The following is a 17,334-nucleotide window of genomic DNA, read 5'->3' as shown; positions in this document are numbered from 1 at the left end:
ACTAGTTGAGTTATTCCATTTAAGGCTGAGATTGTTTTATTGCCCTGAAGAAGAAAAAAAGTTCATTTTTGAGCACACTTTTCTACAAACCCCATGCATCTTTCTATCTAGTCTGTAGCAAATGGTCCAGCACATCTATCTTCTGTTAAGTTTACAGAGTTCACATGCTGTTAAACGTCAAATAAAAAGCTAAAAGAAAGAACTACAATTTAAGAAGGCATGTTGAATGCATTTTTTTCTCCTGTTATATAAAGAAAAAAGAACAGTGATTGATTTATGGAATTTCACTCTGATCTCCAAAGGCAGAAAAAAAGAATGACATGAAACAGTACACAGAGCAGACAATGACAGATTATATTAAAAACTATGCATGTTTATTAATAAGTTACTCAGTCAACATAAATTCTATTATACATACACATATAAAACGGGTTGGAGTGGTAGTGTGATATTAAGACGGTCCTGAGTAACATGGCAAAATGCACTTTCTGAAGACCTCTTTGGTCACTTTTATTTCACTTCAGGCATATTTCAGAACAGTTTTAATCTTTAGTTTAACTTGTTATAAAAAGGTCTGCCATGTAAAGATGATAAGCTGCCTCATTTTCCAATAAAAAGTTCAAAACTATTTAGAACATTAATGACACTACGACTACTGCAATAAAAAAAATATTTCATGTTGTTACTAAATGTATATCATCAACACTGCTCTACACATTGGCTTTGGTGGCATAATTTGACCTTTGACCTTAAATAAACTGATCTCAGAGATATTTCTGGCTCAAGACAAAGTTTCTTCAGATTTGATTAAACAAGAATGTTCCACGCGTCATCCCTGTTTTATGTCAGCGCAAATGTGACCGGCTGCGTGAACCATTTCCTTCGCCGCTACTCCTTAAAGCTCACACTTCTGAAATGCGAAGTTAAACACGGTTATTTTAAATCACACAAGCATGGTTATGAATATCACACAAGAAATGATGTCTGCTGCAGTTTCCCAAGGCAATCCTCACTTTTCTGACGTCTTGTCTACGGAGCGCTCTGGTGTGCGGAGGATGGAGCGCTCTGGAGAAGCAGGACGGGGACTGAGAGAGGTGCTGAGAGGAGAAGAGCTTCGCAGTGAAGAGAAAGATAAGCCCTGTCTGCGCATTTCCTGCACGGCTCTCTCTCTACCACAGAAAAACACAATCAACATTTCACAAAACAGAGCAAGATCATAGCAGGCACACACAGAAAAAAATAAATCCAAATACATTTGAAGTTCTTTCAATACTGAAATGTATTTGCTAAAATTGTTGAGTGTCATTAAAATGTTTTTATTTTAACCTATTATTTGCCTCATTCAGACTGATGCTTATTAGGGTATTGTGCCTTTAACAACATGCTCATCTTTGTTCATGGAAGACTATGTAGTAGATTCTGGATAAATTGAGAATCACATTTTTTTGCTTTCAAAACGATTCTGAACACAACTAAACAAAAATTAACAAGTAATTTACTAAAAGTTCTGACAAATGTTAATTGCTGCAGTCTATTTAAAATGTTTAATGAATCTGTGAATAATTAAAAAATTGGATTGAACGAATGTTTTAATGACTCTTCATTGCTTCATTACTGGATGAATCAGCTTTTTTTAGACGAATCTCGAATGATTAAATGACAATTACATTTTTTTAGCAGTATTGTTGCCACCTGGTGGCTCTATTACTATTATTTACTCTAATTTGATCACTTCCGTAGACATCAGGGTTTATAGAGCTATACATTTTTATCCCAGTTCTTTTGTGATAATATGAATAATGATACTGTGTGGTTGAAAACACTGAAGCTGTTTTATACTTATACATGACAACTGCTCTCTGGCTAAGCGGCAGCAGCGCCCACGCTGTTTTGAATGGTCCGCTGTGATTTCATCAAAGGTTTAATAGACACATAATTGTTGTAATTTAGGAATGACATTGTGTGGGTGTTTGAATCGAGACTGCGTTCTTTAAACGATTAACCGTACAGCTCTACCATGACTATTCCATATGGTCCGATGATGGAGAGAAAGCTCAGCAGTTTTAGTAATAAAGCCTGGGTCTCACCTTTCAAAGCGCTCCGTGGTCAGCTGTCTCTTGAGGATGTCCATTTCTGTCTGTAGCTGAGAAACTTTTCCACGCAGCTGAGAAACCTCTCTGGCATGACCAACCCTACGAATACACACATTTTATTTGAACAAATACATTGTTATAATAACTAGTATTGCTTTTTAACTGTGCTGGAGAGCATTTAGACATCTTTATCTGATTGATGTCTGTTTGTTTCACATGCTGCTATCAGTGATCACCATGGCAACTGCACACTTGCACTACGCAACACTATTGAGAAACTGCTTGTTTGGAGGAAAGCAACATTCAATGGACTCTTTATGCAGCCTTAAAGAGGACACAGTCCTCAGTGTGTCCCATAAACAAATGCTTTACACAGTTACCCTGTATAACAGACGCTTACAGGAAACAATAAAAAATTTGATACACATTGTATAACTTATATATACACATACATTTATAGCCCCCTGATATTTTAGAGCGCTGTTAGTTAAAAACAAACATGTAGTTTGCTCCCCTCTAAATGACCGGGTGCGGCTTGTTTGATTTCATCTGTTCTTTTTCCCAATAATCCCTCCTTCAGTTCTCTGGACAATTTGTGTACAGCAAAAATAGGTCTCTATTTTTCGAAATGCATTTTGCACGACTGTAAAGTGATCACTGACCGCGGGTCTCCGTGCATAATGAAATTCGATTATTACTTTATATAGTATGATGAGTTGTTGTAGCCCTACAGATCAGTGTGATTTGTAAAGGATATTAAATTTTGACCTCTTTAAAACACAAACCAATGATGTACACCACCATTCAAAAGTTTGGTGTCACTAAGATTGTTTTATTTCTTTTTAAAAATAAGATTACGGTACTTTTATTCAGCAAGGATGCATTAAATAAACCTAAATTGACAGTAAAGACATTTATAATGTTAAAAAAGATTTCTATTTCATATGAATGCTGTTCTTTTGAGATTTCTATTCATCAAAGAATCTTAAATGTATCGTGGTTTCCACAAAAATATAAGCAGTTTTGACTTTTTAACATGGACTATAATAAATAGGTTTCTTGAGCACCAAATCAGCATATCAGAATGATTTCTGAAGGATCATGTGACACTGAAGACTGGAGTGATGATGCTGAAAATTCTTTGCATCATTACATTGTATATATTCAAGTTGAAAATAATCAAAATATTACTGTTTTTAATCAATTAAATTCAGCTTTGATGAGAATAAGAGACTATTTAAAAAAAAAATCTTACCAACTAACTTTTGTGTAATAGTGTGGTAGTGTGATAGTAACAAAAAGATTATATATGGCTCTTTTGCTCATTGTTTTTCCACTTACGTTTTGCTGTCAGCGAGAACGAGGCGGTCCTTCAGCACTTTGAGCTCAGACTCTTTCTCACTGGCACTCAGGTGCGTCTGAAACTCCTTCTGTCGATTGGTGGTGAGCAGAGTCTCAAGATTGCGTACCGTCAGATGCTCACTGGCCAGCTGCTTTTTCAGAAGCTCTGTCTCAGAGCGCACATCCTCCAGTTCACCCGTCACCTGAGTTTGATGTTAAAAGGTTAGTTAGTCATTTTTAAACCCTTTCTAAAGATGTAGTTGACAGAGAATGGTGTGTGTGCGAGTCTCACTCTTTCCAGCTCCATGCTCTTAGCCGTCAGCTGGCGAACGGTGAGCTCTTTGCTGGAGTCGAGCTTAACGCACAGTTCTCTGACAGAGGCCAGATCTGCCAACACGGAGTCTTTCTCGGCTCGAGCCGCCTGGACCTCCTCTTCCAAACGAGACATTGCCCGTGCCAGCGATGACACCTGAGCTTCGTATGCTTGCACAGCGTTCAAGTGCTGAGAGAAAACACAGGTGATGAGGCAATGGAAAACATTTAGGGTACGTTTACATGACAACGATGTACTAAAAAAAACTGAAAAGTTTTTCCTTTTTTCACATACAGACAACTTTGTCAAAACGATCCCCATTCACACGGATCAATGAAAACGACTAAAAAAGCTGTATTATGCTGCCAGGCCAGTAGTTGGCGATGTCACAAACTTCCTGATGGGGGTGCCTATAGACTAAACACGTAATATGCATGACGTCACAGTTTTCGCAAATTCGCATTCACAATAAAAGTATCGTTTTTACAAACTTGCACTTTGAAACCCATTTTCAAGTTTTCCAGGCCTCCAAAACTCTGTCGTGTAAATGAACGGCCAAAGCGCATAAAAAGTGTTCAGTTTTTTGGTTGAAAATGGTGTACTCATGCTCGGTCACTTGTACCTCCTGTATCTCTCTGTCCTGCAGTGAGACTCTTTCTCTGAGGTGTCTGCGCTCTGTGTCGGATGAGAGCAGCTCCAGTCTAATAGAGTTGTTTAGCCCTTCAGCCTGCTGCAGCTTCAGCTCTCTATCCTCTGAATCAGTGTGGAAGGTTCGAAAACGCTCCAGCATGTCCCTGTTCTCCTGCTCCTATACACAACATGGATAAAACAGCGTCAGTGCAAAAGTAAACTGCACAGTAGTTACTAAATGACTTCATATGCATTGATATTAAATTTAATTCTGCATTTAGCTGAACTTTTGCTTCTTTTCCAATTAGTATTTTTACTTGTATAAATTTTTCCATGAAAATAAGTTTGGGATCAAACAGTGATTGGTGGCCACCATGGACCCCCGTTGCAGATCCCTAAACAGTTCAATTTAACCCTTGATTGGCACCTTTATTCAAATTCCTTTTGCCAATGTTTTATAAAAGCAATAAGCCACATAATTCTGTGTACTAAAATTATTCTACTACGGGTAAAGGTGATTTTAAGAAACATTTTTTAAGTTTAACTCTGACTGTAATGCACCTTTTATGGCTCATTAACATATTTGGTTGATATATACTGTAAGACTTCAGATGCAAAAGCCTCTAAGTGCCATCTGAAATGTTCTTCTAGAATGATAATTTTTATCAAGCTTGTGTTTATGTTCAGTTATTTCTCTCTAATGGCAATGAAAATGACCTATTAATTGTCATTTAAGTGAAATTACTGAAATTAAATATACAAGCTTGATAAAAATTATAATTTTAGAAGAATATTGACATGATTCCGGTCTTTTCAATTTGCTGGAGTGTTCCATCTCTCACCTTGGCAGTCATCAGGCTTTCTATCCGTGCCACCTCAGAGATGTACGAGTGAACTCTGAGCTTCAATTCATCCCTCTCGTTCAGAGCTTCCTGCATCTCTGCGTGCACAGCCTGGAGAAAGGGACACAAGAATGTGAGCATGTGTGACGTTTACTGGTCACAGATGTCACGTCAACAAGAGTGGGTTCACTTTTACCATCTGGAAGGTTGGGAAGAAAAACTAAGAAAAAATATTTTTACTGTTTTTACTGTTATAGCGCCACCTATGGTCCGATCTTCAAAAAAGTTTGAATGCTTGTTTAGAATCATACGTCGGATTTACTCACCTATTTTAGTTTAGGGGTAATAGGCTTTTGCATGCACTTGGCAACAAACATTTTCTAAATTACACTGTTATAGCTACACAGAGTAAAGTTCAAAACGCGAAGGCGCCCCGATTTCTTTCTAATTTCTCATAGGCCTCTAGGGCCGTGAGTCAAAGAGGCCCAGCGAGATTCGATCCAATTGGCCTTCTTTAAACTTGTGTGATAGGTGCTCAAACTTCATTGGCCACCACCGGACGCGTTTTTTGAGATACACAAATGTCCTCGCTTTGGACGAAGACACCACATGCCAATTTTCAAGCCAATCAGACTTAGGGTTGTAAAGTCATAGCCATTTTTATGTTGTTTCCTTGTTACAGTGCCACCAAGTGGCCAGTCGCCGCATTTTTCATGCGCATTTCCTTACATTTCAGTTTGGTGAAAATATCTCATTCTGTTCACGAGTTATAGCCATTTTAGTAAAAGTGGCTGCTCCCACTCCTCCCACTGTTTTGGCGGCCCTTAGAGACCGTGAATCAAAATCGCAACTTTTTTTTTGATAATTATTGACAATCAGAATCTTGCTGCACTGGTTGGGTTCCAATCTGGCCAAAAACCTAAGACTAGTTTGCAAAAGTTTTTTTTTTTAAATATCCAAAACACATGAATATTTTCGAATATTATCGAGGATTCCAACGATATAAGACACTTGAGCATACGACTTAAGGTTTGGTATACCTAATCACTTTTAGGGAAGAATGCTGATCGTATGAAATTTTAACAATCACAATTGGGTTTCAGCGCTACATGCTTGAACCCATAAAATGTGAAGCAGAGGTCTACTGGTGCGTACCTGGTTTTCTCTGGTCATGGTGGCCAGATCATCCTGTAACCTGCGGTTCTCTCTCAGCGCGACCTCGCTGTCTCGACTAACCACTGAGAGCTCCTCTTGTGATTGGTCCAGCTGTCTGCGCAGGCTAGCGATTTCCCTCTCTCGACTGCTCAACGCCCCCTTCAGCTGACTGAAATACATGTCACACAACACATTGAAGGCCTTCTATTCCTTTACAAAAATGCAGAAACATCCCATTAATCTGAGAACATACATTTTATTACTCACAACAGAAAACAGACACTTACTCCAAAGAGTTCTCCAACTCTGTGACTGTTAGCCGGACTTCACACAGAGTCTTTTCCTGTAGATCAAAACTAACTTTATAAAGCAGTACCACAAAAATGTTCAAGTATTTTCTCAATGCAACTAGTCTTCTCTGCAAATATTAGCAAACATTTTGTATTGAGAACAGGGGTGTAATGAGATGTGTGCCGAGTATCAGCAGTACCTTCCTGTGGATCTCCTCCTGAAGCAGCACCACACTCTCAGTCTTCTGGTCCACATCGTCCTGCAGGGAGTCTTTCTCTCGGTCTAGAGATGCGATTGTCCTCTGCAGAGTCGCAAGCTCATCTTTCTGAGATGATCCATGTCTACTCAGATCAGCTGCACAATAAACAGCATTTAGAATCTTCTTTCTACATAACAAATTTGACCTCATCTATACAATACAATTATCCATGATTTCACACCAGAACCAGTGAAATTTCACAATTTTCATTGCTATTGAATACAGTCCTTTAATTTTTTTTTAAATATTAATTATTGAATTTAAATAAGTATTCAATTTAAACAATGGCATGTTGCCTTCAAGCATTTCTTAGTTATGTAAACAATGCTTTTACCTTTTCAATTATTTAGATAAACACCCTGTAATAACAGGAAAAAAAATTAGGGTAACACTTTATTTTACAGTGTCCTTGTTACATTACATGTACTTACTATAATAATAACAACAGTAAATTATGGATAATTTCAAGCAACTAAACCATACCTGTATAAGTAGTACAAGTTGTTAATTAATATTGCTCAGTGCTTATTTATGTAATTACACTGTAACAAGGACACCAATGAAGTAAATAATGTGTAACCTAAATTAGTATTGACTTAGTACTGAAGTAACGTTACTTCTGCCACTCCTAATACAGATATGCATGAGAATAAACAGGAAAGAAGAGACCGAATAGCTTATTTGCATAAAGATGTGCATTTGAATAAATTAGAAAAGTGCAACACCGTAAGAAATACACGCACCGATTTTCTCTTCTAGTTTGTCGATCTGTTGGTGAGCTGCCTGCAGTTCATTGGTCTTCACAGATAATCTGTGCTGAACATCTGAGAGAGACTGCTCCATCTGCTCCTGCAGAAGCCTAAACGCACACACACAAACACATTCTGGGTGGCACATATTTAAGCACAAGCACGACAGGCAGAAATGTCCGTCTACAGCAGTGGTACACAAACACACACAGACCTGAGCGCACTGCTCTCGACTCTGTGATGTGTGGCCTCCTCAACGTTCTGCACCATCACTGCTGACCGAGTCTTCAGCTCCTTCTCAACAGCAACACGACACTCCTTCAGCACAGCGACCTGAGTGCGCAGATCAGCCTTCTCTCTCTCCAGCTACACACACACAGTAATGCATCATATTATGATATATTTAGATGGGTTTATGCCACCTAAAATTAACCTCACATTTAGGGCGAATTCATAAGTGAGCGTTACTTTGCCCTATCCACAAAGAGAGACAGACCACTTTGATGGGGGCATGTGCATATTTTATACCCTAGATTAATTTAAATATTACTGTCCAGATATAACGTTGCATCAAAATTCATGTTTATAGCTCTTAAGATTATTGCAAATAAACTTTTGTGTAAAATATTGTCTTTAATACAAGTTTATTTCAACTCGCTTTTGCTGTGTGCCGTTCGAGAAAAGCAAGCAAAAAACATGAAAACACTAATAATATACAATTGAAAGTTTTAAAATCCTCAGATCTCGAAATGAATCAGAAGAACTTGTCATCCAGTATCACATGATCATAAACGGCTAATTATTTCCTTGTAGTGACCTTTAAATGTACAGTTCACAAAGTGTCTTTTAGAAGGAACATTCAGGGGGATTTAGATGCTCACATTCATTTGAAACAATCCTACAATAATCGTCTATTTACTGCAGTAACAAAAACGGCATTTGGAGCTGACATGTTAAAACACACTGGTAATGTTTGTGAAACTTTAAACAGTTCATGCACTATTAGTGTTGTACCATCTCAATGGTGTTCTCCAGGTCGAGAATCCTGATCTGCTCCTGTTCTCGGTCTGTTAGAGATGAGCTTTGGGCAACCTGCAAAGAGAGGAAAAAATACTGGTAGCTTTATCTTGGCAGCTCTCCCCTTAACACACACAGCTATGCCACTCTCCCAACAAGTGCAGTACAGTTTAGAAGTGCTTTGCGGAATTTCAAACTCACAACTCCAACCACAGAATATTGCTTGTATATAATTGGCAGCAATTTATGGTCTTCTAAAAAAAAAAAAAAAAAAATTTCCCAAACACACACATACCTTGAGTCTGTCTCTAAGCATGTCTCTCTCAGCAGTAACTCTCTGGAGTTCAGCTTCAGTCTGTTCCCTGTCGTCTCTGAACCTGTGCTGGAGTTTAGAGGACTCAAGCTCCCCTTGGACACGTCTCAGCACCTCCTGAGTCTATATTTAAAACACATGAACAATGTGTTCATGTGTTTTAACAACATATTCCCAAAGAAAACAGCTAGATGTGTATCTTAAAGCTGCAGTCCGGCACTTTTTTGGGTTTAAAAATATAAAAAAAGACATTTTTGAAAAAAAAACTTAACCAGCCAGTGTTCAAAACGATCTGCTTGCCTTACCTCGATTCAAAACGGTAAGCTTGTAATAATGATTTTAATTCCAGTGGTACTGGTGGATTTCCGCGGGAATTTCGAGCATGTCTCTGCGTCATTACGTCACTTCTGTAGGCTACACATAGAAGGAGTCCCCGGCTAGCGTGTGTGGATGATGGTGGAGATTTAGCTTAGCACTTGGTATGGCGGATCCCGAAAGTTTAAAGCGACAATCACCAGTGACAACTGGAGATTCACCAGTTGTAAAACCCAAAGACTTCGGACTTCAGAGTGGCTACAGAAAAAAATATATTTTTCACGTTTTGACGTGATATAAGCAATCGTTAGATTTAATCAGCATGATATAGCCTACTGCAATGCTTCCCCCCACCCCCCGAATTTGGTCAGAACAAAAGTGAATGTTACTTACTTGTTCAGATGACATTTTCCGATGAAAATTCTAATGTTGACACTTTTAAAAAGTATACTCTGAGATTGCTGATGACAGTAGGCTACAGTATCCACAGCGACGCGGCAGCCTCAATACATTGTGTTCATCCGCGCTGTTTCATGCCGATTTACTACCCACGCACAGTTAATAATTCCGCGAATAACTGCAATTGCAGATTTCTAACAGAGATGGCGACAAAGAGGAAAAACGACGGACTGCAGCTTTAACTTAAAGGGATACTTAACCAAAAAATGAAATATCTCTTTCATTCAAAAAGCACAACAGTAATTCATTCGACCCCAGTGGATGAATTGATGTCTTCTGAAGCGAACTTTTTAAACATTAAATTATCAAAAAATTCAGTCAAGTTATTCATGAGTTGAGTTCACACTTAAGGTAAAATATCAGCACGTTGTGAAGCTCACACAAACAGTGAAGCTTCACACATGCTGATGTTTACGTCAAGCTTGAACTCAAGAATGAGCGTATGACAGTTGGCTGGAACCGAGATAGTAAATTATGAAATCTTTTTCATTTTTGGGTGGAGTAAAACAAAATTATGGTTACATGAAGAAGCTTCTGACATCCTGGTTTCAGACAGCAAATAGATGAAAAGCTTTGCAGATAGCCAGTGGTGTCTCACCTGCTGGTACTGTGAGCTGAGCTGGTCTCTCTCTGCAGTCAGTAGTTTAACTCTGGTCTGGATGTCCTCTATGTGTTTCTCAAAGCCCAGCAGCACTGACTGTAGCTCATCCCTCTCCTTCACAACACGTGAGAGCTCTGTATCGCCATCTCTCTAGAAATACAAAAATAGTCCGTTTCCCACCAAGGTTTGACCCAATCATGTGCAATATTGTTATTTTGGCAACTCATTTTAATAAGTGTCTTAAATAAAGTCATTAATCCATAAAATGGCCACAGAAAAATAAATAAATCTGCAGCCTTGTTGCAAAATCATAAAAAAAGTAATAAGTAAATAATGTATGAATATTGCATAAAAATGTATAAATGTTTATTAAAATAATTGTAATTATATTAATTGAAATATATTTTACATTTTCGTATTTAAATATGAGATATATACTAGCATAATTCTGCATTATGAGTGCAGAACTTATTAAAACTGTACAATCTAAAATTCAGGCCCTGCTTAAACCACGTATCATCATAGTAATTACAGAAGTAATTTTCAGCTCCCACCTTTTCATGCCAGCTGCCTCTTCCTCTGGGGCTCCTCCCCCTGCCTGGACTAGGGGTGGGGGTTTTGTCTGTCCTGACCCTAACCAGACGGTACCGCTCCACTTCCTGTTTATAATAATTCCTTTCCTCCTCTAAACTTTTCACAAAGGCATCTAGACGGGATGGAGAGTGATCCTTGCCACACATCCCATGCCTCGCACGCATTCGCTCTAATTCTAGAATCATCTCTTTATCTGAAACAAATACAGCACTAAAATTAAACAGGTGAATGACAAACCATATATCGCTTTATCAGCAACTAATACATAAAGAGGAGTGTTACATCTCACCAGCCTGTGTCATTGCTTCTAATTTGTCCTGAAGTCTCTTTTTGTCTTCCTCCTGAAAGTTTATCAGTCCCTCCATCTTGTCATTCTGTTCTTGAAGATCAAGTAGTTGATCCCTCAGACGGTCTTTCACGTGATCTCCATCTGCCATATCCTGGAACAAATCATTGCAAGCTTTAGACGTTTGACTGAGTCTAATGAACCATAACAACGCATTAACACTAGATATTGGCATTTCTGCGAGCAAAAACTTTGTCTGCTGTAGGAAAATTATGTAATACAATTTTGTCATTGAATCTCTCACATAAATCAGTTATGACGGATGTTACATGTAAGCTTCAGGTGATGCAAATGTTTTTAAATTGGTCATTCTTTTCTTTCTTTTTTTTGTAAAAACAATATATATAGTTTATTATTGTTGTTTTTTCATTATTTATTCATTGTATTATTATTGCTCGATTTAAAAAAAAAATCTGGGTTTCCAAAACAAAATACTGATGTTATTTACGTCATCTTTGTATAACTTCATTTTAATTTTCAGATAAACATTTTCAGATGTGTGTTAAGATGATTCAAAATTACTCGAAATGCCCACAGGCCAGTAATAAAGAGTGGGATATCTGAAAGGATAATAAACATGCACTCCAACAGAAAGACATTCCTGACTGTCAGAAATCTTTAAACCATCCATGTCATGTCAGGCCAGACAGGATAAATGTGCTGTGCTGTTCTGAAGCAGATGGTTCATTTTTAACAGCTCATTTCACATGCTGCTGTGTGGACAGTGGACCCATGCACATACCCGTCTCAATGTAGAGATGACCTCCTCCAGGTCCTCTAGCTCCCGCTGTTGACGCTGAATCTCTTTCTAGAGACAGAGATAAGAATCAGTAGTATCACTAAATAAAGCTAAATATTTAAAAATGTAAAATATTCAAATCTAAGAATGAATACATTAAGACCAAATATTATTATTAATATAAATAAAAACGACTAGAATTAAAATATTACAATTAATAAATGTTTTTTATAGATCTCAAATAAAAATAAGATACCATACATATATAAGATATCGATAAATATGATATCGATATATAAGATAAAAATTTTTAACAAATTATTATTATATCACAGTCTCTGTGACTACCCAAAGGCTTGGTTTCCCAAAAGCATTGTCAGCTAAATTGATCGTAGAGAACATTGGTGGCAATGGCCTCCATGATCAATTTGGGCTCACAATGCTTTTGAGAAAGGCAGCCCTAGGCTCTTCACGCAATGAAATAAAACAAAAAAATAATAAAAAAACAGCTCAAATTGAAAATGATATATCAATATATTATGCAAAAACACAGTTTGCTAATCCATACAGTTTCATTCCAACTCACACATTAAGAGTAACTCTGAGGCTTAATTGATTTACTTCAATTTAATAAGTATAGACCCTGCTGAGATCACCTTGGCCTCTTGCAGCTCCATGTCAGCAGTCTCCAGAACCATCTCTTTGTCTTTCTCTAGCTGCTGGGCGAGCTGGTCTATTTGAGTGAGCTCCTGACACAGCTCTTGATTTCGAGCGCTCAGGTCAGCCACCTCACTAGACACAGTCTTCTTCCTCTGCTGCAGTCCGTCAATTCTCTGCTCCAGGGATCTGTTGGTCTCCTGCAGATACTCTATCTGGAAAAAGGAAATTAGTTATTATCAGAGGGGCGGAGTTAACGTTAACCTGGAAATAAACACCTGCAAACAGAAAGAGGCTATGGACAGGTCTGAATTAGGGTTGTCAAACGTACTGCTACTACCGGTCCCAGACAGTCAGTACAACAAAAAAATTAAATAAAAAGTTGACGGTTTCAGCATTTCTGCAGTACCGGTTGCACAGAGTGTGAGCACAATAGCCTATCAGAGGTGTTAGTCAGTTAGTCAAAATCCACTTAACACACTGAAACTGCCCAAGGTTTTGTTTTGTTCGACGCAAGCCGCACGCTTGCGAATGCTTTCAATATAATAATCAACAAAGTGTAAACATGCTGTAAATAAGAGATTCATTGTACAATTAAGACAGCTTTTTTATTATAATGGTAGTTTTTAGCTAGAGTGCAGAATTCAGTGAGCTTGCGCTTTGGAGATTGATAGCATTAGTGATTATATTATATTAGTGATTATTATAAAGGGAGGGCTCTTCTCTTGCTTTCTGTTTATTATCCATTCACAATCTGAATACAAGTTTAGTTTTTCATGCTGCTAAGTACAGTACAGTTTCTGGATTGTGAACTTGATTTAAATTCGCAATTTAATCAAAAACTGGGATGACAGTGATAACCAATGGACGTGACAAAATGGCACAACATTTTATGAAGTACTTATTTCAACAGTTTTAACTCTGGTACTGAAAATGGTACAAAGAACTGCAAAATGTTATTGGTATTGTGATATTGGTAATCAGGGCCGTATCTAGGGTGGGGAGGGATATCCATTGGTTAAATTGGGTGTTAGATTGGGTGGTCTCAGTCAGGTAACATGCCTAACTAGATCAAATAAACTAAATGATCAGACGGATATCCAGTTTACCTGTAGGTTCAAATGAGCAATAAGTTTTTCATTGCTGATGTTTTGAGCCTCCAGAGAGATTACATCATTAGGCCGACCACCATCCAGAGCTCGATTCAGACGCTCAATCTCTTTATCTCGCTCTTCCACCTATCCAGAGCACAAAGTACATTTGTAAGGGTTAATGTCATGAATACATTTACACTGTTAATATATGATAAATAAACAACAGAGATAATTTTTGTAATAACCCAATCAAGTAGTGGCTTAAGCAAAACAATTTGATCCCTGAAATATTAAAACAGCCCCTAAGAAAAAGTAATCACACTATACGGAGTAATTTAATTTGTGAAATGTAGGTGTGTTGCTACACTTACCTGTGTGTTGAGATGCTTGATTCCGGCATGCGCTCTCTCCAGGTCAAGCTTGAGCTGTGCCACTTCCTTTTGGAGCTCCTGGATTCTAAACACAAAGATTCAATGGTTTTTTATTATTATTATAAAAACTGTAAAAATTATTTTTAACTAATGTTATTTATATTTAAAAAATTATGTTTTTATTTTAACAAACAAGTATATTAATGTTTAAATGTCTATTTCATGTTAATAATGTGTTAACTCAAGCAATTAATTGTTTTAAATGTTGCTAATAAATATATAATATAAATACGATGCTTTTTTCTTTTCTCACCAAATGCATTAATTACAAAATAATTGATTTATTGTGATTCCATTTGTTTTCTTCCCCACACCTGTCATCAGCCACCTGAAGAAGGTCAGCAATATAGGGATCATCTGGTAGTGCCAGAGATGGAGGGATGGGGCCACCGGAGGGTGGGAGAAGTTCATCTATCTGCATCCGCTGGCGTCTAAATGGGATTGATCGCTTCTTCCCTCCTATTTAAATTTAGTCATTGACCATAAAATTTTCTAATAGCAGCATAAACAGACAAAAAGTGAATACCATAGGTGCAATCTTAAATAAAACATATCAACCAACCTGGTGTCTGAACAACAGCTTGCATGTTCTTCTCCTGGAGCTGTAGGATTCGCTCCGTCTTGGCTTTGCAGTCCTTCTCAAGGGACCGAACTTTGTGGACATACTGATTATTGAGGAATTTCAGATCTGATGTTTCATGGTCCAGTTTCCTGATGTACACCTTCAGCTCTAGTGACAGAACAATAATGGTTACAAATAACCATTCCATGTGATTAAATAAAGATCAAATCTGTTTGCAACAGGATTTGAGGCATTAAACCCAATCTGTACCCCTGCTGATCCGATCCTTCTCCTCTCTTATTTTCAAAAGCCCAAGGTGCAACTCGTTGTTTTCTCTGACTATCCGGGCATTTTCAGCTTTATAAGGCTCCAGAAGAGCATCCACATTCCGACTCTCCTTTTCCGTTTTTCCTGCAGCAAGCTTAGCATTCCTGAGACTTTCTGTGGTGTGGACCAGGTCACTGAGAAATACATGACAACAGATTGATTATGCAGATCATGTTTCACATATTATATACACAAACTGTATCCTGTTTTATTTTCATGAAGACTATTTCCAGCAATTACCTCAAGTTAACATGTGTAATTTTTTAAAATCTGACACACATATACAGATATGCAGGAAAATTAAATTGTGCCAGAGCTAGTAAAAAGAATGGCAGGACAAGAGTAAACTCAGAAGAAGAAAAAAACTTTATTGGTGTATAGTATAATACTGCAGAGAGAGAATTCACCTGAAGAGCTTCTCAACCAGTGGCAGACTCTCAATGGCCAGAGGTTGTCTGTAGCCCAGCTGATCTAAACGCTTCCGCAGACTGACGAACTTCCGCTCTGCGCTGGTCGTCATGGTCATTCAACACAAATACACGCTCCGCTCTACACACACACACACAACAATTCACATGACAACAACCGAGCCAGCACTGATATTACAGACACTGTATGACATATATGAAAACAGTCAAAGCACCAGTAGATTTCATATCTTTATTTGACCTTCATAAAGAATGGAAAATTGAAACACTTGGATCTATTGTTGAACTTTTATGATTTAATAAGGTTCAAATGCTAGTAAAAACTGCCAGATTATAATTAGTGGCTTTTCAGAACCACTGAGAGCTTCAAAACAGTCAAGACAGCTAACTTAGACTTTATAACTCCCAAAACAGACTTTATTTTGTCGGCTGCCAACCTAGACAGCACTTTTGGGTGCGTTGTGAACTGTCTAGGTAAGTTTGGCAGCTCACTAGGTTTTAAATTTAAAACACTACGTTACTATAGAGTTAGCTTACAATGATCAATTTAATATTAACGTTACCTAAAATAAAGACAAATATTCACAATTTTTACAAAACATACTTACTCCGACACTTGATGTTGTTTACGTAAACTGTCAGTCTGTCTTCAGAGGGCAGTTGGCTGTTTTAGCTTCAGTCTTCATTCTGCAGCATATCTGGACCTGGAAGTAAAGCTTTTATCCTCAGGGGCAACACAATAAACTATGCAACAATTAACCCTCCAACGTCTGCTTTCTGTTTGTTGTTTGGGTATTTTGCCACAGCGCTTTCATTTTGTGAAGCTGTTTGAGGTTAGCTAATCATCAGTGTTTACTGCAGATTTCCTCCCCTCCCCACGGTGAACGGTCTTCCGGTGGCGGTAACACTGTTTGAAAATGGCGCCGAGGAGAAGGGAAGACCAGTCGAGACTCGAGACTTGCTCATTCCCATCAAACTGGAGTCTTTGAAGCAGCGCCATCTAGTGGACATTGGGTGGAAATAGAGATAAAAGTGATCAGCTAAAGGGATAGTTCACCCAAAAATAAAAATTCCCCTTACCCTCAAGTTATCCCAAACCTGTATGAATGTATGTGTTCTGCTGAACACAAAGGACGATATTTTAGAGAATGCACACACCATTGACCATCCCCCCCCATACTATGGAATTTGGAAGTTATACAGAATTAGGTATAGCCTAGCTAAATGTATACAGGTCTGGAACAACTTGAGAGGGAATAAATGATGACAGAATTTTCATTTGTGGGTGAACTATCAGTTTAAGGTATAGAATATATAACTATAAGGTCTGACATACGAAATAATAGTCAGAAAATATTTTTTTAACGGAAGTTTATTAAACCTTTAGACAAAATTTTCAAAAAGTTTGCACCTGTGATATTTATTGATCATATTTGATACTTGAGGCTTTTGTGGCTCAAATAGTATGATATATAGTGAGAATATAGACCTCACATTTAAGAAAGAAAACAGCTTACAAAATAATCTACAAAATAGTACAATTATTCCAGATATAATACTGTTGTGGTTAAATAAATTATGCTTGTAAATGAACTTCCATTGCCTGAAAAGCTGACATTTTAACCAGGAGCCTAGCAGCATTGGTAGTAATCAGCAAACACAAAATGTCCCCCTAACGTAGTATTTGGTTCCCGTTTTCTTTTTGCAACCATAAAAACCATGCAGGGAGGTTATTTTTAAATACAAGTAGCCTAAATGGCATTGAATAAATGTAAAAT

The 17,334-nt window shown here is 37.7% G+C and overlaps 1 protein-coding gene across 2 annotated transcripts; it reads right to left on the bottom strand.

Annotated features, from left to right (window-relative positions):
• Nucleotides 1-330: 330 nt before the first annotated feature.
• cep135 (centrosomal protein 135) lies at nucleotides 331-16,534 on the bottom strand. Of its 2 annotated transcripts, XM_079583885.1 has the most exons (26): nucleotides 16,165-16,534; nucleotides 15,536-15,677; nucleotides 15,072-15,262; nucleotides 14,802-14,969; nucleotides 14,554-14,698; nucleotides 14,180-14,264; nucleotides 13,824-13,952; nucleotides 12,714-12,929; nucleotides 12,061-12,126; nucleotides 11,262-11,412; nucleotides 10,933-11,165; nucleotides 10,376-10,528; nucleotides 8,986-9,126; nucleotides 8,688-8,765; nucleotides 7,888-8,039; nucleotides 7,668-7,783; nucleotides 6,865-7,019; nucleotides 6,662-6,717; nucleotides 6,375-6,543; nucleotides 5,220-5,330; nucleotides 4,370-4,555; nucleotides 3,727-3,936; nucleotides 3,435-3,637; nucleotides 2,088-2,192; nucleotides 1,014-1,169; nucleotides 331-910 (listed from the first exon to the last, which is right to left on the bottom strand). In XM_079583885.1, the coding sequence occupies exons 2-26, from the start codon at nucleotides 15,652-15,654 to the stop codon at nucleotides 889-891; spliced, it is 3,516 nt and encodes a 1,171-aa protein (XP_079440011.1). In that variant the 5' UTR covers nucleotides 15,655-15,677; nucleotides 16,165-16,534; the 3' UTR covers nucleotides 331-888. The 2 variants fall into 2 exon arrangements, with proteins under 2 accessions (XP_079440011.1, XP_079440012.1); XM_079583886.1 differs by having other exon boundaries at nucleotides 878-1,169; nucleotides 16,165-16,475.
• Nucleotides 16,535-17,334: the final 800 nt, after the last annotated feature.

The sequence above is a fragment of the Phoxinus phoxinus genome (genome assembly GCF_949152265.1).
Source record: "Phoxinus phoxinus genome assembly, chromosome: 16".
NCBI classification, from domain to species: domain Eukaryota; kingdom Metazoa; phylum Chordata; class Actinopteri; order Cypriniformes; family Leuciscidae; genus Phoxinus; species Phoxinus phoxinus.
This window is presented reverse-complemented; position numbering and strand designations above follow the sequence as displayed.